Source organism: Dreissena polymorpha, chromosome 3 (genome assembly GCF_020536995.1).
Source record: "Dreissena polymorpha isolate Duluth1 chromosome 3, UMN_Dpol_1.0, whole genome shotgun sequence".
Classification (NCBI taxonomy): Eukaryota; Metazoa; Mollusca; class Bivalvia; order Myida; family Dreissenidae; genus Dreissena; species Dreissena polymorpha.
In genome coordinates, this window is record NC_068357.1 from 33,733,791 (window position 1) to 33,761,100 (window position 27,310).

Sequence of the window (27,310 nt, forward strand, 5' to 3'; positions counted from 1 at the left end):
ATGTAGTTATGGTTGCTAAATCAACATAAAGTTTGTTGGGACTGATATCAAAACACCATCAAACATAACTACAGTTAATGTATTCGGCAACTGTTTAATCGAAGAAAGTCAATATGTACAGTCTAACTCTACGTTTAATCGAAGAACCTGTCAAGTTCAGTTTGTTTTTATTCAAAGGGCACTAGCATAAATACAGCTGATCTATTCAACGATTTGGTATGATAGATTGTCCTGTTTTGTGTAATCAACAGTAAAAATGGACAGTTGGAATTCGGCAAATTTTCCTTTCTATGAAGTTTATTTTAGGGTTTTAGTATTCAGATAAAATGGATTAGTTTACATAAGTAAACATGGGTGTTTGCAGAGAATTCCTCTGTCCTGGTAGCCCTATATTCAGTATTAAGATTAATGGTGGCTTTTAAATTTCAATGAATTTTTAATAGGTTATAAAATAAAAATATAACCAAAATCAATATTTACTTTTTTAAATGTATGCAAATGCTGATTGTTTATGTTAAAAGTATGTTCTATTTAAATAATTTACATTCAACTCTCCAAAACTTTTGGAAATTAACATAAAATTGTCAGTACCTGAAATATGAAATATGTTGTTGTAATTTTATATTATACCTTGCTCAATATCACAATCATAATTAAACATGTATATGACAGTGTCCGACAAATCCATTGCCCGGAGCCCGGGGGCTACCGAAATTTTTCATCGGGCTACAGAAATTTTCCAGCTGACGCCCGCCGGGCTACTATAAATCTATAAGAGTGGTAGCCTGGTTACATACGTAGAATAAACACGCTGACCATGTGTTTGTACACTGTGTATTGTTTATAATCCGATAACAAAGTGCAATCAATTACCTAATCAGTCACCGATTACTTGCGGTAATGTCGTAAACAGTAACAGTGTATTTTAATCATCCAATCAGAATCAACTTTTGTCGTATGCTAATAATATAATGAGAGCCGGTTGGATAGTTTGCGCACATGATGCAACATCATTTCGCAGTTTGGAATTCTTTGTTAACTGCAACAATGAATAATAGCGACAACGTTTTTGATGTCATTAAATATCATAGGACGCCGAACATTAAATAAATCAAAACAATAGCGGATCCTCAAAACGGTAACGAAACCGAAAATGAATATAAATAACAACGGTGTGAACGCGGTTAACACCTGCTTATTGGTTTGCATAGTCAATTAATAATTGGATTAATCGACTGTTAATCAATAATCCCATATATGCCCGATTTATATTTTTAAAACCAAATTATGGGTGGGTAATATAGACGATAAGAGTCATAAACACAAACGTTTGAAATTCTCTAAAGTGTCAAATGAATTTCGGCATATGGTTCTATTTAAAGATATGATGAAATAAGCTCCCAATCAGGACCGTTGTATTGCAACATGCGTAAATCACCTGCCACGGTTTGCACGCGTTGTGTACAGCTATTTAAGGTTACAAAGTTCTACATTTAATAAATGAATTTCTTTGTCCAGATAAAAAGCGCGCGAAAATTGGAGTGGGTGTATTTATTTGTAAATAAAAATTTCGTATCGGGTACAATATTGAGATCATTTAATTTCCATTAAAAGTTTCGTTGTGAATTTCAACTAAAGTACCGGGGTATCTCGCGAATTATTTGGCATTGACATTTCCTCTTAATAAAATATAATGTAAACACGCTGTATCGTTACCGTTACGCTGTATCAGTTCCTTCATTATTGAAACAATTATTGTATTGTATACTGACTGCACACAAGTGTCGTAACATACGAATGCAATACGTAAATTCGGATAGTACTTAAAGTCGGACACAAGTAAATAAATGATTTGATACTCTTGATTTCTTGAAACTCGGTATTTGTTGTTATAAAAGTGCAATTGCATTGATTAACACCATACGAGTCAATCGTATTGATCATCTAAACGCTTTATTTACGTTTCCGACTTAACGTGCTGTCCAAATTTAAGTACACATACATGTGCACATACATGTAATATCTATATGTAGTATATGATTTTCTTTGGTACATTTACATTTAAGTACACGGTGCCTGTACTGTAACATTAATTTACGATATTGACTGTGTACATCAGACTACTTGCTGTATTATGTATATGTATGTATACATATTATGTATATGTAAATGAAGTAATAAAATAAAGATGAAAACCTGCCTCTTATCATTTTGTAGGAAAATTTTATGGGCTACCAAATATTTTTATTGGTAGCCCAGTGGGCTACCTGAAAAATAAGAAATTTGTCGGACACTGATATGAGCTTCTGAAACCTATAGGAAATATATATAATTAAATATTTAATTATTGTTTAATCTTATGCATTAAAAACAAAATAAAACAAAAAAAGATACATACACTTTTTAAAGACAGAGTTTCAGAGTTTACAAAATACATGAAATAAATATTCAAAACACTGTATTATGTGTATTGGGAATAAGACATCAATTTGGGAATAAATTGTGTTTTATCAAAAGTGCATAATATGCAGTTTTATATGTTGCATTTATCTAGTTTTACAAATTATAATTAAAACATATACTTGCATATATAATAGCATCATTTAAATTGATTTTACTTCAAAACTGGATTTTTTATTTATTTAAAAAAAAATCCTCATGAAATGAAACTGTGTTTAAACACGGTTTAAAAATACACTTTAAATGATACAAATTCAATCACTGTTAATGAAAAAGTCATGGAAAATTTCTTATTAAGCTTAAATTATAGATAATATATTACAAAAATATATGTAGATCATGAAATTAATAGTTTTGTTTGAGAAAATCACCAAAATGATGTCCATTCCCAGTTTGATGTCTTATTCCCAATTCACATAATACAGTGTTTCAACAGCAAAGAGCTTAATACAAAATAAACATATTACATTTCTACATGTTATAATCACACAATTTCTGTATATTTAATAATTGAAGAAAAAGTTCTTATTTATCAAATAATTTAGTGAATGTGTTTAGTAACTATCGTATACCAGGAGCTTAGCTACATGTATCTCAGCTGGTAGAGTGCTGTATTACAAGTGGGAGTGATTCCCAACTTTTAAGTAGCACCAGCCAACAATGATCAATGGAGCTTTAGTACTTGTTAACCAGCTTCCTCAGGATAAGTATGCGCAAGCAGAGGGCCTTGATATGATTGACCTGGTGCTAAATATATGTGAACCATGCTCTGTGAAAAGGGGGTTAAATGCATTTGCGTAAAGTGTTGCCCCAGATTAGCCTGTGCAGTACCCTCAGGCTAATCAGGGACAACACTAAGAAAAGACTTTCTTGAAACAAAAACAAGAGATGTGTTTGTCAGAAACACAATGCCCCCTATTTCGCCGCTTTGATTGTTTTTCAACCTTTGACCTTGAAGGATGATCTTGACCTTGACCTTTCACCACTCAAAATGTGCAGCTCCATGAGATACACATGCATGCTAAATATCAAGTTGCTATGTTCAATATTTCAAAAGTTATCGCAAAACTTTAAACAAGGTTAAAGTTTTGGGACAGAATTACAGACAGACAGACAGACAAGCCAAAAACAGTATACCCCCTATCATTCGATCCAAGGGCATACAAATCATATAAGCGGATAGTGTCATCCCTGATAAGCCTGTTCAGACTGCACAGGCTAATCTTGGACTACACTTTTCGCACATGCATTAAACCTCCTTCTCACAGAACAAGGCTCATTTTTAACTTTGGCATATGTATACTGACTTCATCTGTATTTTACAATACCCAACTGCATAAATTATCAAGCTACCTTTGAAAAAAAGTAACTGAATGCTTCCATATAAATCACATTGTGTGCATAGCAAATAAAAGATCACTTAATTCTGAACCAGGTGGCTGTTCATCACTTTTTTACAATTTGACCGTAACTATCATTGCACCTTCAAGTATATTTATAAGAAAATAAAGCTCGATATGTACCCCGGGTACTTTTAAGTATTCTTACATGTACCCTGGGCACGGTAAATATATTAAATACCCAGGAATTTAAAACTATTTCGGTCGTTGTCGGATATTTTTTTTAAAATTAATTATGTTCACATTCATGTCAATTTTCTGTTAAATGGCCTCTATATTATCAAAACTCATACTCAAAAAGCATGTTAATGCAGTTTTTTATAAAAGAGCAGTAAAATGTTTAAGATAAACAAAATCATTTTACGGTAATCGGTAGTGCGTTTAACCACATCAGATTTATGGCGGGAATACAACTCGGGTACAGTCTAATTTCGACCGGGTACGTTTTAGTATATTTACTGTACCCGGGGTACAAGTAAGTATACTTAAGAGTACCCGGGATACATGTAAGTAGTACCCGAGCAGTGATTTTTTTGCTAAAAATTACCTCCGATTTTCGGCTGCTTCGCAATCGCAAAAATCAACGGTTTTTCCCAATAAGCTTACCAAAATTTCCCAAAAAAAGCCCAATTTCCAAAAAAAATAATTTCTTTTTAAGAAAGAAGTCTCTTATGACTAATGATTTCTTAACATTAGATCTCAACTTTTTATTTAAACTTCCTACAAAATATATAATTTTAATTTATTTATTTTTGTCGAAAAATAATAACCAAATTTTCAACTTTTTATCAATTAAAACAATCCCAATTTGACCAGACTCCTTTTCCAAAATGGCTAGAAAAAAACCTGAACATGCACTTAAAAACAATTTTCATTCTGTTACTTATAATCATATTTTTAATGCTTAATTTTTCCCAATTTCATGGTTTATCACACTATTTTTCCCAATTTCATGGTTTATCGGGCAAATTTTCGCAATTCAAATGGCCCAGGCTGTAACAAATAAAAGCAAAAAAAATCACTGCCGAGCCGACAATGACCAATCTAGCGTAAATAAAGCTTCCAATGTTTTTAACCAATATTTGGCTCAAGTCAACCATACTTACTTAGTGAGCATTTAATACAAAAAATGTATTCATTTCTAAAGTTTTGTTTCTTATTCTGAAACTGCAGCTATCATTGATGTGTACAATTAAAATTCACTTAAAGTACAATTACATGTAGCAAAAAAACAACAAATAAAGAATGGAAGTAAAAACTGTATACTTTCACAAATATTTTGTCGAACTGTCTGGCCATGATTTAATCAAAACAAAGACATTCTTTGTGAAAACCCAATGAAAAAGAAGTGACTGTGTAAAGTTTATGCAATATTTATGGCTCCATTTCACACAGGCTTAATTTGAGATATGATATGGCAGTTCCACCTTAGCTTTTAAGATAATATTTTGCAGGTTTGAAAATATGCCAACTGGAACTGACTGGAGTAACATAGTAACCCTTTATATCATCATTATTTATATTTAGTTTAATTATTAATTATTTTGAGCTTGATGAAACACTAATAAATAATGTTCTAAAATCACCATACAAACATAAACTTTATAGAGAGTATAGTTATTTTAAACATAAAAAAGCAAAAAACAATATTCTGTTTTGATTTAGATTTTTATAGCAAAATAACCCTGTATAGATTTACTTAATCCTTTAGAGATCCGGAATCAAATTTGAAGAATGCCTTAATCTTAATTTAATTCATTATAATCCTTTACAAATATGCATGACGCACATTCAGATATTAAAAGCTGCATGTTTACAAAACACAAACAAATTTACATATTAATGGATAATACACAACATATAAGGATTGACAATAATCCTTATTTCCGTTTAAGATCTTTTAAGCTTATTTACTAAAGAATTAATCAGCTATTGAAGTGCAATTGTTATACAGTAAAGACAAGGGACAACAAAGTACATTTAAAATCTCTGTTCTTCTAAACATGATCAAGGAGTATCTTACCATAGCCATTTTACCATTTACTAACTTTGTTATGCTTGATATAGGCTTTTGTTTGCTTTGAGTTGGTTCTAGTTTTGTCTAAAAACATGTTATGTGTCAAAGACAAAGTGGCCTAGATGTAACAAAATCTTATGCTATAAATGGAACCAGAGATAGAAGAAATCTATCTAAATGCGGGCATTCATAGTTAATGACCCCAGCACTCATTTTCTAGGATATTGTTCTACTACTTGTGAAATTTTCTGACACTTAGAGTAATTGCATGTTATATTGCTACATTTTATATTTCTTGTTTTGTTACATAAGTATTTCTTCCAGAAGATAGGAAATTGGCTCTTAGAACTTCACCATTAAAAAAAAAAAGAAAATGATTTAAGAGACACTCTAACGATTGTTCAGTTAAACTCAACTAAAAGTAAGGTTGAGCTTTTTGTTGAAATACACAATTTCGATGAATGATGTCAACATCTTGGCACATATAAAGTAAATTAACCCATTTATGCTTTAGGACTCTCCCATCTTTTTAAATTGGATCAATTTATTTCCAAAATTAGGGATGTCTTCTATATTTATTTCTATATTTAGAATATTTCTTACAGAAATTCCTTTAAGCAAACAGCGTAGACCCAGATGAGACGCTGCATTATGTGGCGTCTCATCTGGGTCTATGCTGTTTGCCAAGGCCTTTTTTCTAGATGCTAGGCATAAATGGGTTAAGTAAACTATGTCCACACATTAAAATAAATTGATGTTTTTTTTAAATAAAAGAATTCAATTGTTAATCAGGGAGTGAAATAAGAATTGCCCTTTAATGTTTTCAGGACCTCTGATCCATACATCTTTAAAGGAAGAATTCATACATATTAATAATTGACATGTTATTTGTTGATATACAACTTAATTCAAACTTTTACGCTGGCCTTTTCTGATACAATGATGATTTTTAGAAGCCCCTGTCTCTTTTTTAAAATATTAAAAATTGTTAAATGAAAATTATACATTAAATTCTGTAATTTAAGGTGAGTGTAGTATTCACTGTCAATTTAAAACTTTCAATGGGATCCTTTTACAAGTATATATAGTGGGTTTTATTTCCATAAAAATCATGTTTGTGTAATTAGCTGAATAGTTCCAGCAAGACGATTCACCATAAAAGCAGCGTTCTGGAAATCTTGGCTTAACTCATGTGGGTAAAGTGTCATCCCAGATTAGCCTGTGCAGTCCGCACAGGCTAATCAGGGACAACACTTTCCGCTTTTATGACATTTTCTGTTTAAATGAAGTCTCTTCTTAGCAAAACTCCAATTTAGGCGGAAAGTGTTGCCCCTGATTAGCCTGTGCGGACATCACAGGCTAATCTGGGAGGACACTTTACGCACATGCATTATGCCCAGTTTTCTCAGAAAATGACTCATATCATCCTGTTTGTTCTTGGTTAGTGTTCTAATTTGATCCATTGTTATATTCTGAATCTGAATGAATACCTTCATTGACCAAGATTGGTTATTATTCCACGGGGAGTGCGCATGGAGTTAATATGAGCTAGGCAAATGTCCCACTTTTGCCCATATTGAGGCCTTAATTACCACTCAATAGATGTTGAGTTCACAGTGCTTTGACTGAGTTAATTCCAGTCAAGATGGGTTTGTTGAAGAATGAGAATTTATAGTTATCCCTGTTGGTGTGTAGTGGCTGGAAGCACTTAGAGTTATCCTCGAGTGACCCGAATCGACGCTGCCCTAATTGGACGCGATTTTTGTTTTGCCTCTGTTTGATACATAAGCGACATCCGTAGACGTAATACAATAGCACATGGTACACTACGCACAATTTACTATAGTTGTTGTTCGTTATGTGGAAAATAGCGGGTTAAAGGGTAAGATATGGTTGATTGGTTTGCAATTGATGGATTTTTATGTATTTTACTTAATGCAAAACTTTTGAACACTTTACACCCAATTGTCTTTGTAAATAAGACTGTGGGATAATGCATCGGTTTCATCTGCAAAAGTTCACTATTTCATTCATAAGTCACGTGACTGCTGTTTGACAAAACATCCAGTGTTTTTTTCACCATTTTGGGAATGGGGCCGGGTCCCTTTGGATTGGGAAAATTCGCGGCGTTTTGACTAAAATTGGGAAATTAGTGTTGTTGTTGTTTTGCTAACAAATGCTTAAAAATTGAGGATACAAGTGTGTCCAGTATTATATTTACTAAGGCTGATCTTATTTGGATGGGAGATGAACACAATATTGAGATCTAAAAAAATAAAAATAAATAATAAAAAAAAAAAATTGGGGGAGGGGGATTGGGAACTTTTAGCTCCCATTTGGGAAAAATATATACTTTTTTCCATTGGGAATGGGTCCGGTTACCGGACCCGATTTTGAATGAAAAAAATCACTGACATCTTATAAATAGATTAATTTTCACTATGAAAAAGGTGTAAATAAACTTTGATTTGAAGTCCGGATATGTTTTTGGTTATGCTGTAATACAATTTTAACTACATGTAGCAAGTGTTTATGTTGGTAATTGCATATTATGTCTATTCCTTATTTTCATTTACTTAATTATAATTGTAGGTTCAACACAAGAAGTACATGTTATATTCACCTACTTCCATAAACACAGCTTATGACAAGGGGTTGCTGACAGGGTCCCCTATTAACCACTGCCAGAAAGTGTGGCATCCCAAATTTAAAAACCTTAATTGATCTAATTAATTTCAGTTCCATAATGCTTTTACAGTGATACAAATTTAAGAACAACAATCATGAGTTAATATTTTATGCTTTCAGTTTCCACAGGAGTGATAATTACATTGCAATCAGGTAACCAATCAGATGCGTCGTTTTAGGGCACTCTCAACAAATATGGCCGCCGTTACATAGACTTGGGTCATTTCGTTTTTCAACGAATTTTTGTTGATTACACAATCAATTGAATTTAAAATGTGTAAATAAAAGGTAAATGTGTAATGAAATAACAAAATTAATAACATAAATCCCTATAATATATTGAGCAACAAAACTTCAACAAACTGCTTGCATGCGTCGACATTGGGCACTCGAAGATATCGTTCACCGATTTTAACACTATATTTTGATGGATGTAGATTTCAAACTTATATTGTGGTTATTTATTACACGAAATAAAATGTGTAAATTAAAAACATAAAATCAAGTGTTTCACACATAAATCACTGTATGAATATAATTTACAATGATATTTTTGGAATGAATGTTTCTCAATTTAAGTTTAAAAATTAATACATATGAAATAATTAATAAAAAAAATAATAGGATAACCTTTTCTTAGTTTCTACTCTTTCAAAGTCTCATTAAACCTTAAACAGTACTGTATTGAAGGATCGTGTTAAAGAATGAATACTTTTTATGGCATGTTTTCAATGTGGTACAAATATTTCAACTGTAATAATTGCTTCAATAGTATATATTGGTATGATAACGTGACATCCGAAATCTTTACTTTCATTTTGATAGCAGTTTCAGCAACTAACCTGTTCGGATGGCGGACGCCGCTCGCGATCACTACCATACCCGTTCATTCTATCACTCATATTAGCACTGCTCAATTCCACTATCCCAGAATCATGTTTACTTTGCAATGAAAATAAGTTTCCTTTATTGCGAATATAACACCTATTCACAACTCGCGTCTGCTTTCACCTGTGCCAAATCAAGTGTGGTATCTAAGCAAGCTACTGAAATCACGTGATCTGATAGGGTAAAATGCGTAGGTGATCGAATGACAAACTGTCAACGCGTAAAGCGAATTTGATACCGGTGGGTTTGTATTACGCGCCAAAAATTGGAAGGGCGACTACAAATCCAAGCGCAATTATTTGTGCATACTCGCTTATCTCTCTTTTGCAAAATATTCGCGTGTATTTGTCATTAATGGCTCATTTGATAATTATATATTTTCAATCTACTCAGTGCCGGTGTCGCGTGAGAATTGCAAGACCGTGAGGCAGTTAAGATATACAGGAAGACAACAGGTTTTGCGCATGCGCAGTATGATATAAACATGTTCGTGAGGAAAGTAAGACCGTATCCCTGTATTATATCAACGATTCTTACCCTATTTTATGATTATTGCAAATGGTGAATAATTTAGATGCGGAAAGTACACTCAAAACCCCCGAACAAGATCGTCACGATTTGTACTCGTTAGTTTTCTTATTGCGTGAACACAAAAAATAACATTATAATATAAGCAGATTGATTCGGCCCCAAGCTATTTCGGTTATTTAGTTGGGTATATAATCTGGGTCATTTATTATTAAAGCTTATTATAACTACCAAGTTTTAGTTTCAAATAGTCGTTGTGATGCGTCGTTTTACTTGGTATTCCAAGATGTTCACATGCAGGCGTGTTGTTTATTTTGCAAATGTTCAGACAGAATTTGTTAAAAAATGTCAACATTAACTACTAGGATTGCTTAAAAACATACATATTTAAAAAAAAATTGAAAATCAATGTGAGACAGACTCCCAGTATAGGCGCAGTGTGTCAATGCCCTAGAGAAGCTTTGCAATTAAAGTGAAGAAAAAGAAAGATTCAAATATTTTAAGCATAGGCAGACATATGACCATGGGAATAGTATTGTACTGTAACACACTGACAATTTTTATTATGTCATCCAGTGTGGTCAGTTTCTGATATTAGAGCGAGCCAGAAAACTGGGCCTACTCAAACTAAGTTGTTGCTGGCATTTTGTACATTACGTATTTTTCAGTGAAAAAATCATAACTAATTTAAATATAAATGTATTTAAGAAATTTAAAACAAATTATGCAGCAGTAAAGGACTAGGTATATGTAAATCTCTACAAAAGATGACAACGTATTGCACAATCATTCTAAAAATGAATTGACTAATTAAAACCTTATATTAGTTTTTTGTGGCAGTTGTTTGTTTTTGTTGTTTTTTAATAATGTTTATACAAGGAATGGTTGAAAGTATGTCAACATTCTTCCATCAGGGATAAAACTTTCTTATAACTGATAATAATAATTATTATTATAAATGATTGTTAGTATGGTTATGATATTATGTATAAGCCATAATCTGTATTGTCAGTATCTTTGATAAAATTGTTATTCTAGTGTTATTATTAATGAGAGTGAATCAATCTCAATGCAGAGTTGTTCCTTGCTCTCACATACTCCTCTGCAACGGGCTCAGCATCTATTAGAACAAGAACCGTGTTTAAACCGAACAAACATATTCAAAGTATATTTAATTGCACATTGAGGATAGAAAACATTTTACAATGAAATACCACCACCCATGATTATAGGGAAACTTTGACCCCTTCATTTATGTCCAATCATTATCTGATCTACATGTAACAGGAAATTCCTCCCCTGAATTATTTATTATGTTGTACTTGTATTGAACAGGTTTGATACTAGCCAATGTATACAATGTATCTTTATTCAGAATTGTTCTCAGACAGAGATATTAAAGCAATTTATTTTCTTATAAGATTCATATTATTATATTGGGGTTTTAGTTAATAATATTGATAGTTTTAGTATATTGATATTTCAATTTTTTGTATTCAAACAAAAATGACTTAATTTTTAATAATGGAAAATATATGAACCATGCAAAATCATACAAAAATGAACTTAAGCTGTAATGTGTTGCAGATTCACAGAGGCGTGTAATGTGATGTTGTTATGTTGTGTAAGATAGATCCTGTAAAAATATTCTTCATGGAATTTGTAAATAATACCACAGATAAAATATTGTTGAAGGTAAATAGTCTGCAAGTTGCTCATTTTCCTCTAACATGCCCTTGTATTTCAAGGAAGAATACTTTCCAGGCCAGAGGAAAGAGGTTTGGGTTCATATCCCAACAGGGGCTTCAGAGGACATGCATTTTGGGACAAATAATTTTATTTGCTTAACTTTATCCTTAAACTCAACCAAAGCATCATGCAAATGCATTGGCAATAATCTTTGATAATGCATAAATGAAAAGACATAAAACTTATGAATTGAAATCATTTTAGCTCCACTATTATATATGAAATATATATAGTGGAGCTATCCTACTCACCCCGGTGTCGGCGTTAGCATAAGCGATAGCGTGCAAATGTTAAAGTTTGCGTACCACCCCAATTATTTCCCATGTCCCTTTACATACTGCTTTAATATTTTGCATACTTCTTGACCAACATGACCCCAACCTATAAACAAGAGCAGAACACTGTATCAAGCATTTTGTAAGAATTATGGTCCTTTTTCACTTATAATATGCATATTATTTATAAATCTATGTAAAAGTTTGCGTACCACCTCAATATTTTTCTATGTCCCTTGACATATTGCTTTAACATTTTGCATACTTCTTTACCAACATGATCTCAATCTATAAACAAGAGTAGACAACTCTATCAAGCATTTTGACAGAATTATGGCCCCTTTATACTTAAATAATTGAACATTTGGTTAAGTTTTGTGTTTTGGTCCATTTTACTCCTAAAGTAGCATAGCTATTGCTTTCAAAATTTGAAAACTCGCTAACTATCATAAGGGAACTGTACAGGGCAAGTTGCATAACTCTGGTTGGCTTTTTAATGGAATTATTGCCCTTTTTTGTCTTAGTAACTTTGAATATTTTGTTAAATTTTGTGTTTAGATCCACTTAACTTCTAAAGTATCAAGGCTATTGCTTTCAAACTTCCAATACTTTCTTACTATCATGATGGAACTGTACCTGGTAATGAGACCTTGACTTTTGAATGACCTTGACTCTCAAGGTCAAATTAATAAATTTGCTTATATTGCCTTAACTTCTTTATCTATGATCAAGGTACCTGTAGCAGACCTGAGCCCCCCCCCCCCCTGGACGCTTGGACCAATTGATGTTGACCTATCACTCTCTAATAAAATAACGAAAACTGACTTGCCACAACTCATCAAGTCAGAAGCTCTCTCCCTTATAGATAATTTGTATGCAGGGGTCTCGCGAGTGGGCGAAATGGGCGATTCCTTCGCCAAATTAATCTTCACTTCGCACATTAATTTCATGAAGCGAAGTGACTTCTCCTCCATTTAATGATTTACTTTGTGCCAGACATTGGCTGATTAAAATGAATTTGATGTGGAGAATTGGACACAGGAGGATTCTCAGCCATTAGTGCCCCATGTACAGGTCATGCTAAGTTGAACATTCAAAAGAACAGCCTGGAGCTACTAGTATTACACTTCTTGAAATTGTTAATAGATGATGCCTTGATTAATTGCCTTCTGCTGGCTACCAATAACTATGATATAGCTATGTTAAATAGCCCATTAAAACAATACTAAGGAATGATCAAATGGGAAGATGTAACCTAGCACTGGCAATAAACATGGGGCTCATTTACAGGTCAGATTCGGATTCTCTGCTGTAAAATGAGATTTTAAAAGAATTTTTAACTTAAAACAAATATTTGTAACAAAATATGAATTTGATTTAATGTTGAATTACTTAAAATTAACAAGGGAGTAAAAAGATTCTGAACATTACTGGCTTGTTACAATTGAAGTTTCTTTGATACACCTGTTAAGGAAAAAAAGTAATTTAAAGTACAATTATAATCAACAATCAATGAGAAATAAGGAAAATGTTGGTTTTATACACTTAAAATGTCTTATTGTATAAAACAAGTGAAGAGTTGATTGAAAGCTGAACAGAACCACTAAGTTGCTGCAAAATATACGTAAAACTAAGATCTATGACCAAAATGTACGATTTCTCCCAAATATGTTTCCAATTCTCCCTATTTTGGCTTTAGGGAGAAGTGACTTCTCCATAAATTTTGAGCCTAGCTAGACCCCTGGTATGCTGAGCATCTAAAAATCTACACTGACGGCTCCAAATGCCCTAACTCTGGTTTGGTAGCCAACTCTTTTGTAATTCCCTAAAAAAATATTACCAAAACGCACAGGCTCAGCAACAATCTCTCTATTTTTACAGCAGAACGTTTGGCAATTTTTAAATACTCTTTGTGCTGATAATTGGTCAAGAAACCTACTAAAACTGCTATTTTATCAGACTCAATGTCATCTCTTGAGTCTATAAAAAAACAGAAAAAGCAGATATAGGTCTGACATTTAAGCTAACATTTTGGAACTTCATCAACAGTGCCTAGATAAATCTTTAAAGGTCACATAAGTATGGTGTCCAGCACATGTCAACATCAGCGGGAATGAGCAGGCCGACAGGGGGAAAAAGGAGGGCCTCTTGAGGGGGGCCGTAGATGCTGGGGAACTCCTGGCACCTACTGAGATCTACTCCCTGACAAAGAAATTTGTAGTGGGTGAGTGGAATCTCCGGACCGACAATTTGTCTTCCCGTCGACATACTTTTACCAGAACCGCGAAAACCCTCAGGCCGCCTGACAGATACTCAGCAAAGTATGTCCTCGGTATAGGCCCCGCATGTTCTAGGTGCCAGGAACTGCGCCCCACATGCTGCTGCACTGTCCTAACCACAAGGCGCAGAGCGACCACCTCGAAGCTGCATTGCACTCCCATGGACTAGTTTTAAACCTTTCCAACGTGCTAGACCCCAAGGGAGCAGCTAGGGGCCCGGTCTTCTCTGCCCTCGCCAAATACCTTCTGGATTGTCAGATAACTGACAAAATCTAGGTCATTGGGGGAGGGAGAGCAGCCAACACCCACCCAATTATTCAATCTTGTGACTGTTTGTCCTTTAAACTCTGTAATCTTTGCACAAAACTGACGTAATCTAGTAATTGTGTTGGATTTGTGTCTCCTTTACACAACTTTTATTTTAGCTTTTATGGGTTTATTGTTCTACCCCGCCCTTTCTAAATCAGGCCAATGGTATTGACCTGGTCTTCTTTATTTTAATACATTTTTTATGAGAGTATGACGTTAGTCCACCATTTACATTTTTCAGTATCTTAATATAATCATATTTTATGGCATTTCCTATTACAAGAAAGGACGAGGCTGTCCAGTAACCTGGGATTGTTGGCTGCATTGCACCCCCTCTCTTCCCCTTTGACACCCCACCCTTTCCCCTTCAAACTCGAAGAGCCATGTCGGACTGGAGTGCACGGTGCAGGGCCTTATACCATGAAAAACCCTTATTTAGCCCTATCCAGGGTAATACCAATCCCTTGGTATTATTGTCGATTTTGATGATATTGCTAATTTTCGATCATAGCAAATTTTGTACCTTGTAGTACATTAAATCTTGTTATAACTGCTAATTTGTGTAGCAAATTTCCTTATTTTTGTGTAAAACTGCTATCTTATATAGCAAATTGCCTTAATTTTTTCTCAATACTGCTATTTCTACACCATAGCAAACTTTTTACTCTGTATTACACTAATTCATGTTAAAATTGCTATTTTATATAGCAAATTTCCTTAATTTTATGTTAAATTGCTATTTTATATAGCAAAGTGCCTCGGTTTTTCTGTTTAATTGCCATTTTACATACCATACAAGGTACTTTAGTACAATTTCCTCCATTGTTTTCACCAATATACAAATAATATTGATTTGATTAGAGCTTTTTGGGTTTGTTTTACTGCATCTAGGCAATATTTGGTCTTTTTACCATTTTACATCATACCTTTTTCCAATTTTCCTTCAATTGCATACAAACTATTTTTCATTTACCGTGCACTCCCTCTGGTCCTGGGGAAACAACCTTTGTAGACTCCATCCCCACAATTACCTCCCTTAGTTCAACTAAGTGACATCACCCCTGCTGGCTTTTCTCCCCCACTCACACCGGCCTACACTCCCAAAATCTCTTCTTCTTTCAACCCTCCAGGGTGGCAACTTGTAATTTAAATATATAAACGCATACAGTACTGTTCATATTGTAAATAATGTACTTTTTGTACAAATTTAGTTGTTTTGTCACATTTTTACCTGTAAAGCACATTGTTAACCAGGTTTTCCGAAGGAAAAAACTGGTTATTAGATTGGCGAATGCGGGCGGGCTGGCTGGCTGGCTGGCTGGCTGGCAGGCTGGCTGGCGGGCTGGCGGAATAAGCTTGTCCGGGCCATAACTATGTCGTTCATTGTCAGATTTTAAAATCATTTGGCACATTTGTTCACCATCATTGGACAGTGTGTCGCGCGAAATAATTACGTCGATATCTCCAAGGTCAAGGTCACACTTTGAGTTCAAATGTCAAAAATGGCCATAAATGATCTTGTCCGAGACATAACTATGTCGTTCATCGTCAGATTTTAAAATCATTTGGCACATTTGTTCACCATCATTGGACGGTGTGTCGCGCGAAATAATTACGTCGATATCTCCAAGGTCAAGGTCACACTTTGAGTTCAAAGGTCAAAAATGGCCATAAATGAGCTTGTCCTGGCCATAACTATGTCATTCATTGTGAGATTTTAAAATCATTTGGCACATTTGTTCACCATCATGGGACGGTGTGTCCCACGAAAGAATCACGTCAATATCTCCAATGTCAAGGTCGCCACGACTAAAAATAGATTTAAAAATAAAAAAAAACTTACAAAGGGGGTTAATTTTTTTTGGTCATTTCAAAAGTTCAGTTTGAGTTTTCTCCCTTTATCAGATTTTTTTTTCACAATGAAAACCTGGTTTTGTGACAATTTTGTCCCTTGTTTTACCCTTTATTTTTATGTGGCCCTATAAAGGTGACCGTTTGGAGACACGTAAGTCATTACCCTTAACATATAAGGGTTTTTTACTAATCTCACTTTTAAATATTGTTTTAACGCCACTCTGGGGGGGACTTCTCTTCTCCATAGACCAATCCTCTTTAAGTTCCATACAGACAGGGTCTTACGTTGGAGCATTACGGCTATATTCCCTGTCTGCAAGTGTTTAACATTGAGCCACATACATTTATAATTTATACACATTACAATTTTTAAGAACTAAATACTCAATTGCAACATTGATATAGATTTAAGAGTTATACTCCCTACATGTTATTATATATAATCTTTTTCCTTTTTTTCCATATAAATGCATGTCTACATGCAAATTCACTTTACATTTGAGAGCTATTAAATCAGGCTCTAGCATTCCTACTAATTAATGTTCGTAGATAAGCATATTTTCCCATCGATTAGATCTTGTTGTATGACATTTCGTTTAAACATTAAATATACACCTAATTCTGGTACTTTACTATGTATGTAAATATATAGTGGCAATGTTAAACCACTTTGTGATCTGGAAAATCCTTAAATATTTTTTTTTTCAAACATATTACACATCTGTGTATTCCTTTACTTTTCTATAGGCATTATACTAAAAATAATCCTACTTGGATTTTAACATTTAAAACACAGATCACAAAGTTTAAACACTCCAACAAAGCATTGCAGTAAATACTGAACAATGGGTCTAGTAATGATGATACCGCATATAATAGTATGTGTTTTTACCATCAATTCTTATAAAAAATTGGGCTATTCTCCTCCTTCTCTCTCTTTTCAATACAAACAACATACATAATAATAATGACAATAGTAACAATAATATTAATATTAATATAACTTCATCATAATAGTTTAAATAACATATACCAATTATATTAAATTCAAACAGATTCAAGTAGTAATATTCCTTCTTGTTTCATATGCTTTGTTTACATTCCAAAAGTGCAAAAGGGCAGACGTCCGTGCAAGAGCAGACGCCATTTCAAGGTCGTTCTTTGTGCGAAATTTTTATCCCAAAACGGATTGACCTACTTGCTTTTGCGCGGACGTGACAGAGATAACCAATCAGAGCTATGCTTTTAAAGTCAACCAATAAAAACACTGCTTTCTTACAGCATTAGGCTAGACATTGATTATTAATTTTATTAAGTACTGCGTTTTTAACGCTTCTTGAATAAGTATAGATATTTTTAAACCAATAGATTTTTATTAAGGCACCGCACCAACACTGCAATGTTTTCTATTTATATCAATGGTACAGCCCAGTAAAATCGGGCTGTCCATTTTATGGCTGTTTTTTACCTTTTTATCCAGAGTTTTATGTTAAGCAGTGTGCTCGGGCAATGGTTTATTAACCGAAGTCCCGAGGGTAAATAACCCCATTCGTCAGTCATTTATGATCACATTTGATTCATACTTTGACTCAAAACAATGACCACACACCCACATTATACCCCCTCTTCATGATGGCTTACGTTATTCTGTCAAGCACTCAAGTAGTCCAGCGGCTGTCCTCTGACAGCTTGTGTTCTTTTTTTTGTTACTCCAACTATCACGCAACATTTTAATGCAAATGAATAACATTTTTGGTTTCAATAGTCCTAATACAATATAATATATAATGCAAAAATGAGAGAACAGAATAAACTAATTATATTAGGTAACAATCTCACAATTTAAATAAATTAATAATAGGTTTGCCATCCATATAGAAGAAAGAAAAGTAAAGAAATTGTGAAAAAAAAACACTAAAATGTGTGTGTGTGGTACAATCTATGTATTGAAAAGAAAATATATAAGACTTCAACATATAAATAACTGTAAGTATTAACATATGAAATTAAAAAAAGGAATAAAATACTTACATAAAAAATTGTTATAAACGTTTAAATCACCTAGGGGCTAATGTCCTAGCGTGCACTTTTTTGAAGGGGCTAATGTTCTAGGGGCTAACGTCCCAGAGGGCTAATGTCTGTACCCTATTAATAATATATTAATTACTGGTGACAGTCATGTATTTTTATACATATAATTAACAAAAACCTGTCAAATGTTACACTATCACTCATACAACCATTGAACCATTTTATCCATGAACAATTGTGAACTTAAGCTTTGAAATTGTGAAAAAAAGAACAAGTAGTATAATGCATGGGGAACTACAGTAAATGCAATGCTGAAAGAAATTAAGTATATTATTTGGTTCATTTTCAGTCCATTTCCAAAATAAAATATAATATAATAATATTAAAAAAAACTGTCAGTCATGTATCATTTATGGTTATAATACCTATGTTTATTATATATTCATAAAAGAATTACATTTTCTTGCTAATAAACTTAATACATGCTCTAACTCGCCTACACAAATGACACAATAAACAAATATTTGGATTGATTTTGAAAGATTCTTAGTGCTCATAGGTAATATGGATGTAATATGATAATAATTGTTATCATTATTTTGTGTTTATTGTTTTTTTAAAAACAAACAGCTATGCAAACAATTAAAATCCTAACAATTAAAAAGACTAACAAGTATAGATCTGGTACAGTGGACAGGAAATGGACCCAGTCATAGGGGTACAATTATTAAGTGATGAGCTCGTTATCATAGACTCTGAGAAGATGCTATAAAAACATGGGACCTGTCATAAAAAGCTAAGATGACCTTTCTGCCATAAAGTTGGGGGTCATAAAGTGTCTTCTAAGAAAAATAACAATATTGACAGGTTAGCTTAAAAAACATAGAATTATACGATTTATTTATTTATTTTTTATTGGTGAACCAAAGGGCCAATGAAACAAGAATCGTTTGAATGATTTATAAAATATTTTCCAAAAAAAGTATCAAATTGTAGTGAGAAATTAAGCTCTGTTTAAATGTTGCTGTTTGGTGTTTATGTAAATATATGTTACAACAGGGAATCATTAATTCCATATATTTTGTTGCTGTCTGATAGTACTCTGCCTCTTTTTGTATTGAAGACAATACTTTTAAGAGACTTAATATTGTTTTATGTTCAGCCTTATTATTTGAATGCATTTTTTTTTCCACAAGTACTAGCTATTTTACAGGAAAAGTATACTTAAAAATACTCACCATCTGATTTTGTTAGTCATGCCTCTACATCATAACTTGACTGTTGTGTTCACAACAAACTTTTTGTTGTTGCCATTTTCTTAGAATATCTATTATTATTTGTTATGAAAAATGAAGCATATTTTTGAAGTTGTTAAAACAAAAAAGAACAACTTTCTTTTCACCAAACAATGTTAAGAGACTTTGCTTTGTATAAATAATACTCATATAAGTCGCCCCGTTGTTATCATTATGAATTGCAATGTTATTATGTTTATCTTAAAATTTGTCATGTCAGGTGTATACAGAATTTAATGTAGGAACACCTACTTATTATACGCCCGTCTATGACGGGACGTATTATGGTATACCCCGCGTCCGTCTGTCCGTCCGTCCGTCTGTCCGTCCGTATGTCTGTTAATGTCGTACGCTACGTCAAATATCCTTTGACAGATTTTCTTCAAATTTTAACACAATCTTAATATTGATAAACCCTGATCCCCTTTCGTTTTTGACGGAATTCTGAATTGTCGTTCCAGAGTTATGGGACTTTGTTCGTCAAAATTTCGTGATTTCATTGAATGTCCTACTGTAGCTATATAAAAATGTTAAAGTTGTTATAACTTTGGTATGCTTGGACCTAGAGTCTTGAAACTTGACATGAAGGTTGGCCAGAACTAGTAAGTAACCACTGGACATTTCAAGGTCATTCATTTGAAGGTCAAGGTCACTGTGACCTTGAATGTAAAAATGTTAAAGTTGTTATAACTTTGGTATGCTTGGACCTAGAGTCTTGAAACTTGACATGAAGGTTGGCCAGAACTAGTAAGTAACCCCTGGACATTTCATGGTCATTCATTTGAAGGTCAAGGTCACTGTGACCTTGAATGTAAAAATGTTAAAGTTCTTATTTCATGTTATAACTTTGGTATGCTTGTACCTAGAGTCTTCAAACTTGAAATAAAGATTGGCCAGTACTAGAAGATGACCACTGGTCATTTCAATGTCATTCATTTGAAGGTCAAGGTCACTGTGACCTTAAATGTTAAAATGTTAAAATTGTTATAACTTTGGTATGCTTGGACATAGAGTCTTCAAACTTGACATGAAGGTTTGCAAGCACACTTAGATGACCACTGGTCATTAGAAGGTCATTCATTCTAAGGTCAAGGTCACACAAGGTCACTGTGACCTTAAATGTTAAAATGTTAAAATTGTTATAACTTTGGTATGCTTGGACATAGAGTCTTCAAACTTGACATGAAGGTTTGCAAGCACACTTAGATGACCACTGGTCATTTCAAGGTCATTCATTCTAAGGTCAAGGTCACTGTGACCTTAAATGTTATTGTTGTTCATGTATCCTACCGTAGCTCAAATATCCCCCGATGGATTTTTTATACGCCCGTCTATGACGGGACGTATTATGGTATACCCCGCGTCCGTCTGTCCGTCCGTCCGTCCGTCCGTCCGTCTGTTAATGTCGTACACTACGTCAAATATCCTTTGACAGATTTTCTTCAAATTTTAACACAATCTTAATATTGATAAACCCTGATCCCCTTTCGTTTTTGACGGAATTCTGAATTGTCGTTCCAGAGTTATGGGACTTTGTTCGTCAAAATTTCGTGATTTCATTGAATGTCCTACTGTAGCTCAAATATCCTTCGATGGATTTTTTTCAAATTTCAACACAATCTTAATATTGATAAACCCTGATCCCCTTTCGTTTTTGACGGAATTCTGAATTGTCGTTCCAGAGTTATGGGACTTTGTTCGTCAAAATTTCGTGATTTCCATGCTCATGTACTTATAAAATAAACCATGTATTCAAATACAAATAAACTGAAGTAAAAAAATTATTCAAAGGGTTATTTATTACCTTACTACTTCATTGGCGAACGACGGGCGTATCATGCGCTCATGGCGCAGCTTTTATTAACATTTTTGATCTACAACTAAATTTCAAGATATGGACCATCTTTTGTCTCTTGTTTGTTACTTACTGATATACATGTCCCCCGTGTTTAATTCACACCTATGCATACCTGGGAACACACCAATATTGCCAATGCGCCTGGCATATAAAACTCGTTATAAAATATTTCAGAAATACTTTCATAACAACTTGAGTAAATTTCAGTAATTCAATTCCTTTCTCGCGAATCTTACACATACCTTGTATTGCTTGAATGTATGAATAATGAATGTATATTCATTGTTGGCTTCTCACATTCATTCATAACTTGAGATATTATAAGCATCAGCTGGTCAAGACAAATATAAGTCACAACCACAACCAACATTATGATTAGTAAAAACTTGGTCTTCAAATTCTCATGGGCAACATATATCAGCTGTTAAAGCCATATATAAGACAACACCGCCACCAAGATCACTATTTCACACTAATACTTGGTCTTTCACTTTGCACAGGCCATACATATCAGCTGTTTCTAATTCTTGGTCTTGCACTTCTCACGGGCAATAGGTAGCAGCTGTTCAAGCCAATTATATAAGACACCACTGCCACCAACATCATTATTTCTAACAAATACTTGGTCTTTCACTTCTCACGAGCAATAAATATCAGCTGTTCAAGACAAAGAGAAGACACCACCGCCACCAACATCATTATTTCAAACAAATACTTGGTCTTGCACTTCTCACGGGCAATACATATCAGCTGGTCAAGCCAAAGATAATACATCACCACCACCAACATCATTATTTCAAACTTATACATGGTTTTGCACTTCTCACAGGCCATACATATCAGCTGTTCAAGACAAAGAGAAGACACCACCGCCACCAACATCATTATTTCAAACTAATACTTGGTCTTGCACTTCTCACGGGCATGAGGTATCAGCTGTTCAAGCCAAAGATAAGACACCACCACCAACAACATCATTATTTCAAAGAAATACATGGTTTTGCACTTCTCACAGGCCATACATATCAGCTGTTCAAGACAAAGAGAAGACAATACCAACACAAACATCATTATTTCAAACTAATACTTGGTCTTGCACTTCTCATGGGCAATAGGTATCAGCTGGTTAAGACAAAGATAAGGCACCACCGCCACTAACATCATTATTTCAAACTTATATTTGGTCTTGCACTTCTCACGGGCAATACATATCCGCTGTTCAGGCCATATATAAGACACCACTGCCACCAACACCATTATTTCAAACTAATACTTAGTCTTGCACTTCTCACGGGCAATAGGTATCAGCTGTTCATGCCAAAGATAAGACACCACCACCACCAACATCATTATTTCAAACTTATACTTGGTCTTGCACTTCTCACAGGCAATAAATATCAGCTGTTCAAGCCAAAGATAAGACACAACCACCACCAACATCATTATTTCAAACTAATACTTGGTCTTGCACTTCTCACGGGCAATAGGTATCAGCTGTCCAAGCCAAAGATAAGACACAACCACCATCAACATCATCATTTCAAAATTATACTTGGTCTTGCACTTCTCATGGGCAATACATATCCGCTGTTCAAGCCAAATATAAGACACCACTGCCACCAACACCATTATTTCAAACTAATACTTGGTCTTGCACTTCTCACGGGCAATAGGTATCAGCTGTTCAAGCCAAAGATAAGACACCACCGCCACCAACATCATTATTTCAAACTAATACTTGGTCTTGCACTTCTCACGGGCAATAGGTATCAGCTTTTTAAGCCAAAAATAAGAAACAACCACCATCAACATAATCATTTCAAACTTATACTTGGTCTTGTACTTCTAACGGGCAATACATATCCGCTGTTCAAGCCAAATATAAGACACCACCGCCACCAACATCATTATTTCAAACTAATACTTGGTCTTGCACTTCTCACGGGCATGAGGTATCAGCTGTTCAAGCCAAAGATAAGACACCACCACCACCAACATCATTATTTCTAACAAATACTTGATCTTGCACTTCTCACGGGCAATACATATCAGCTGGTCAAGCCAAAAATAAGACATCAACACCACTAACATCATTATTTCAAACAAATACTTGGTCTTGCACTCCTCATGGGCCATACCTATCAGCTGGTCAAGCCAAATATAAGAAACAACCACAACGAATTTCATGATTTTAGACAATTACCTGGTCTTGCGCTTCTCATGGCCAATACGTATTAGCTGGTCAAGCCTCACATAAGAGTAAAAAGACACAACCTCAATCTACATCATGATTTTATTAATTACTTGGTCTTGTACTTTTCATGGGTAATACATATCTGATGTTCAAGCCAAATATAAGACACGGCTGCCACCAACATCATTATCAGACAATTAGTTGGTCTGGCACATTTCTAATGAAAGTAAGTAACAATTGGTCAAGCACAATTTAATACAAAACTACCATCATCCTTAATTCAGGCAATAACTTTGTCTCTCACTTCTGATCCACTATAAGTATCAGCAGGTCAAGCCAAATATAAGTCACAACCACAACCAACATAACTTTATTTCAGACAATTACTTGGTCTTTAACTTTTCGGGGGGGGGGGGCAATTTGTATCAGCTAAGTCAAGCCAAATATAAAACAGAACCACCAGCATCAATATGTCAGACAAATAATTGGTCTTGCATTTCTCACTGGCAATTCCTATCAGCTGGTCAAGCCAAAGATAAGACACATTACCAATGCCAACATCATTTTTCCAGCCAATTACTTGGTATTGCACTTCTCACTGGCAATAAGTATAAGATAATTATGGCAAATTAAGACAAAACCACCACCAATTTTATTTTTTTAGACAAATGATTGTTCTTGCACTTCTCACGTGCAATAAGTATTAGCTTTTTTAAGCCAAATATAAGACACAACCACCATCAATATCATTATTTCAGACAATTGCTAGGTTTTGCATTTCTCAAGGACAATTATTATCAGCTGGTAATGCCAGTTTGTATGTTGGTTTTGCAAATCTAAAAGGCAAATATTTTTGCAAGCAATGAAAATATAATACACTGCTACCAAGTTACCAATATCATTATTTCAGTCAATATTAAAGTGAGTCTTACATGAATCAAATGTAATTATATATTATAATAAATGTATTACTAGCTATAGACAATACATACAACACATCACAATTATAATTTGAAACAATATTTTGGAAATAAAAAAAAGTTGGAAAAAGCTAGAAATAGCCATTAGAAATATAAAATATTTCCAACACAAGCACAATTATTTTGGTTTATAACTTGACGAATGATAAAATAACTGTAAATGTATTACACAATAAAACAATATTCACTTTTTGGTTCCCATATCTTAAGTAATTTTGGCAGGATTTAAAAACATAATTTACCAAGATAACAAATCATTATAATTCAATCTTAACACTTACAGACACTTAATACCATAAGAATTAACCATAATTTCTACATATAAGCGTTCACAGAATGTGCGATATCTAAACGTTTTAAGTACACTTGTGGTAACACTTCAGTATAAACATATTCATAAAAATTTGGGTCCGGTTGTTAGCACATTGATTTTAAACAGTGACCGTTTTAACCTGTCAGGCCGTTTTACCTCGGGACCGTTTAATTTTTACCAGCAATAATTTTCACCATTAATGTCCGGAAATAACAACAATCCGAACAGTAGTTTTTTGCATTCTTGATGTAAAAAGTCATTTTGTACTTTTAATATTAACAAAACTACTACAAATTCAAATTAAATAAGTGCTAATTGTATCGGACATCGGTCTTAATGTTTTCACGGTCAGCGGGTTTGTAATTCTCACGGAGGTAACGTGAGAAATGCAAGACTTCCGGTTTATCTTAAGAAATTCACGGTCTTGCAATTCTCACGCGACACCGGATTAGCACCGTGGAAGCCCATAGGCAGTGAAACTTGTGTGGCCTACGACCCAGACCCCTAGTTGGCCTAGTGCCTTCTAGAACGCCAGTGCACAGTCGATTTCACTCGTTTAAATTAGCCTACCGGTGCAAATGCCGACAAGACATAAAATATGACAATGTCCTTTTATAGAAAATGTCATTATTATACCGTAATGGCTAAATAAGTAAAACAAAATAATCGTTCGCCTCGGTCTCATGGTACCCCAAAAGGTCGCGGGGGCCTTAGGCAGTTTCCTTTTCTGCGAAATGTGTTATCCGGGAGTGAATCTACAGCAATGTATATGAAGGCTGAAAGAAATAAGCAACCATATCATATTTCTGACGAATTTGTCAATTATAAAACATGAGCGTTAAATGTAGGATGAATGTGCGTATACAGTAGATCTAATGATATTTGCATTGATACCGTTGCTGAGGCTGTTTTTTTGTCAACAGTACTGGGAAACCATTGACAACATCACGTTTTATAAAGTGATATGTACCATCTCTCTTCAAAAAGTTCAACAGTACGATCAAAACGAAAATCGAAACACATATACTTATACTCATACATGCGTAAATTCAGTAGGATGTCTACAGTGGTTTGAATGGGTGTGAGCTGTTTAACTCACAGTATCATATTGAGCCTATGACGTATTACCGCTTACGGTAATGACGCGGAAATAAAATAAGATTTCCTTTTTTTTTCGGTACTTATTACATCTTTCTACGCACTTGTTTCACTTACTTTTATTTCAAGACGAATACGGTAGTTTAAAACAGGTAGAACCATTTTTGTCGGATGTTATCGGAAAAATTGTGCGGATATTATAATGGTAAGTCCTCATAGATGAGTTATTTAAAGTGATATTATGGGCATTTTTCACTGTTGAATTGAGCTGCAAGAATTAACAGGTCAAAAGAATTAGTTAAAATGTGGTAACTGACCAATTATCTACAACTCATCTTGCTACCAGTTTTTTATACAAAATATATATTATTTCCGATATTTTACATGACTCACCCAGTCCTCTAAGCCGAAATGATCCGTAAAACAAAATTATGTCTTTGTGTTGTATGAACGAATCTGCATGAAGACTACATTTAGACTCAAATCGTACATCGAATCATTTCTGTCGTCAGTTGTCAACACAAAAGTAAGGTTGATATTCAAACGGATTATTTTTATCTTTCCGGGATATTGTTTTAGTATGTTGATGCTGCATTAACATATATAAGTGTATATGAAGTGAAAACACCAAAAATAAACAACGGTTGCGATAGACACCTATATACTGTTAGATGCCCATAATATCACTTTAAAGATGGTTTGTTTTTATACAGATTTATAAATCAGTCGCGTCATTCGACATTTGGCTTTATGCCATATGCGGCCAGCGAAGCTCCAGTCCAGCCTGCGCATTATCGCTAGGAGCTACTCCGTCCGCTATAGTCACGCAATATTTCGCGACATTGTAAGCGGACAGGGTAGCTCCCACAGGCTAATCAGGGACGACGCTTTCCGCTTTTATGGTATTTTAGTATCAAGGAAGTCCCTCCTAACCGAAAATCAATTTTAGGCGGAAAGTGTCGTCCCTGATTAACCTGTGCGGACTGCACAGGCTAATCTGGGACGACACTTTTCGCACATGCATTATGCCCAGTTTTCTCAGAACGCGACACAATTGATCGCATTATTCTTTATAAAATATGTCGTTGTACTGC

General features: G+C 34.2%; 2 protein-coding genes and 1 long non-coding RNA gene across 11 annotated transcripts in view; 2 read left to right on the forward strand and 1 right to left on the reverse strand.

Moving 5' to 3' along the window:
• The window catches only part of LOC127873620 (apical junction molecule-like), a 176,048-nt gene that overhangs the window by 105,076 nt on the left and 43,662 nt on the right, over positions 1-27,310 (reverse strand). For 2 of the 5 annotated variants that reach the window (XM_052417501.1, XM_052417496.1), the window contains exon 1: positions 9,408-9,721. The exons of 1 other annotated variant lie outside the window; for it this stretch is intronic. In XM_052417501.1, the coding sequence (XP_052273461.1) occupies positions 9,408-9,467 (60 nt within the window). In that variant the 5' untranslated portion in view covers positions 9,468-9,721. Of the gene's footprint in view, positions 1-9,407; positions 9,722-27,310 lie in introns of those variants that run through there. 2 more of the 5 variants (XM_052417499.1, XM_052417500.1) reach the window with 1 other exon arrangement.
• LOC127873627 (uncharacterized) lies at positions 20,032-21,557 on the forward strand. Its single transcript, XR_008046306.1, has 2 exons — positions 20,032-20,415; positions 20,561-21,557. It is a non-coding gene; the product is annotated as an uncharacterized LOC127873627 (long non-coding RNA).
• Positions 26,131-27,310, forward strand: part of LOC127873623 (uncharacterized) — a 56,837-nt gene continuing 55,657 nt past the window's right edge. For 4 of the 5 annotated variants that reach the window (XM_052417509.1, XM_052417508.1, XM_052417507.1 and 1 more), the window contains exon 1: positions 26,131-26,421. In XM_052417509.1, coding sequence (XP_052273469.1) covers positions 26,419-26,421 — 3 coding nt within the window. In that variant the 5' untranslated portion in view covers positions 26,131-26,418. The remainder of the gene's footprint in view (positions 26,422-27,310) is intronic. The other variant, XM_052417506.1, reaches the window with a different exon arrangement.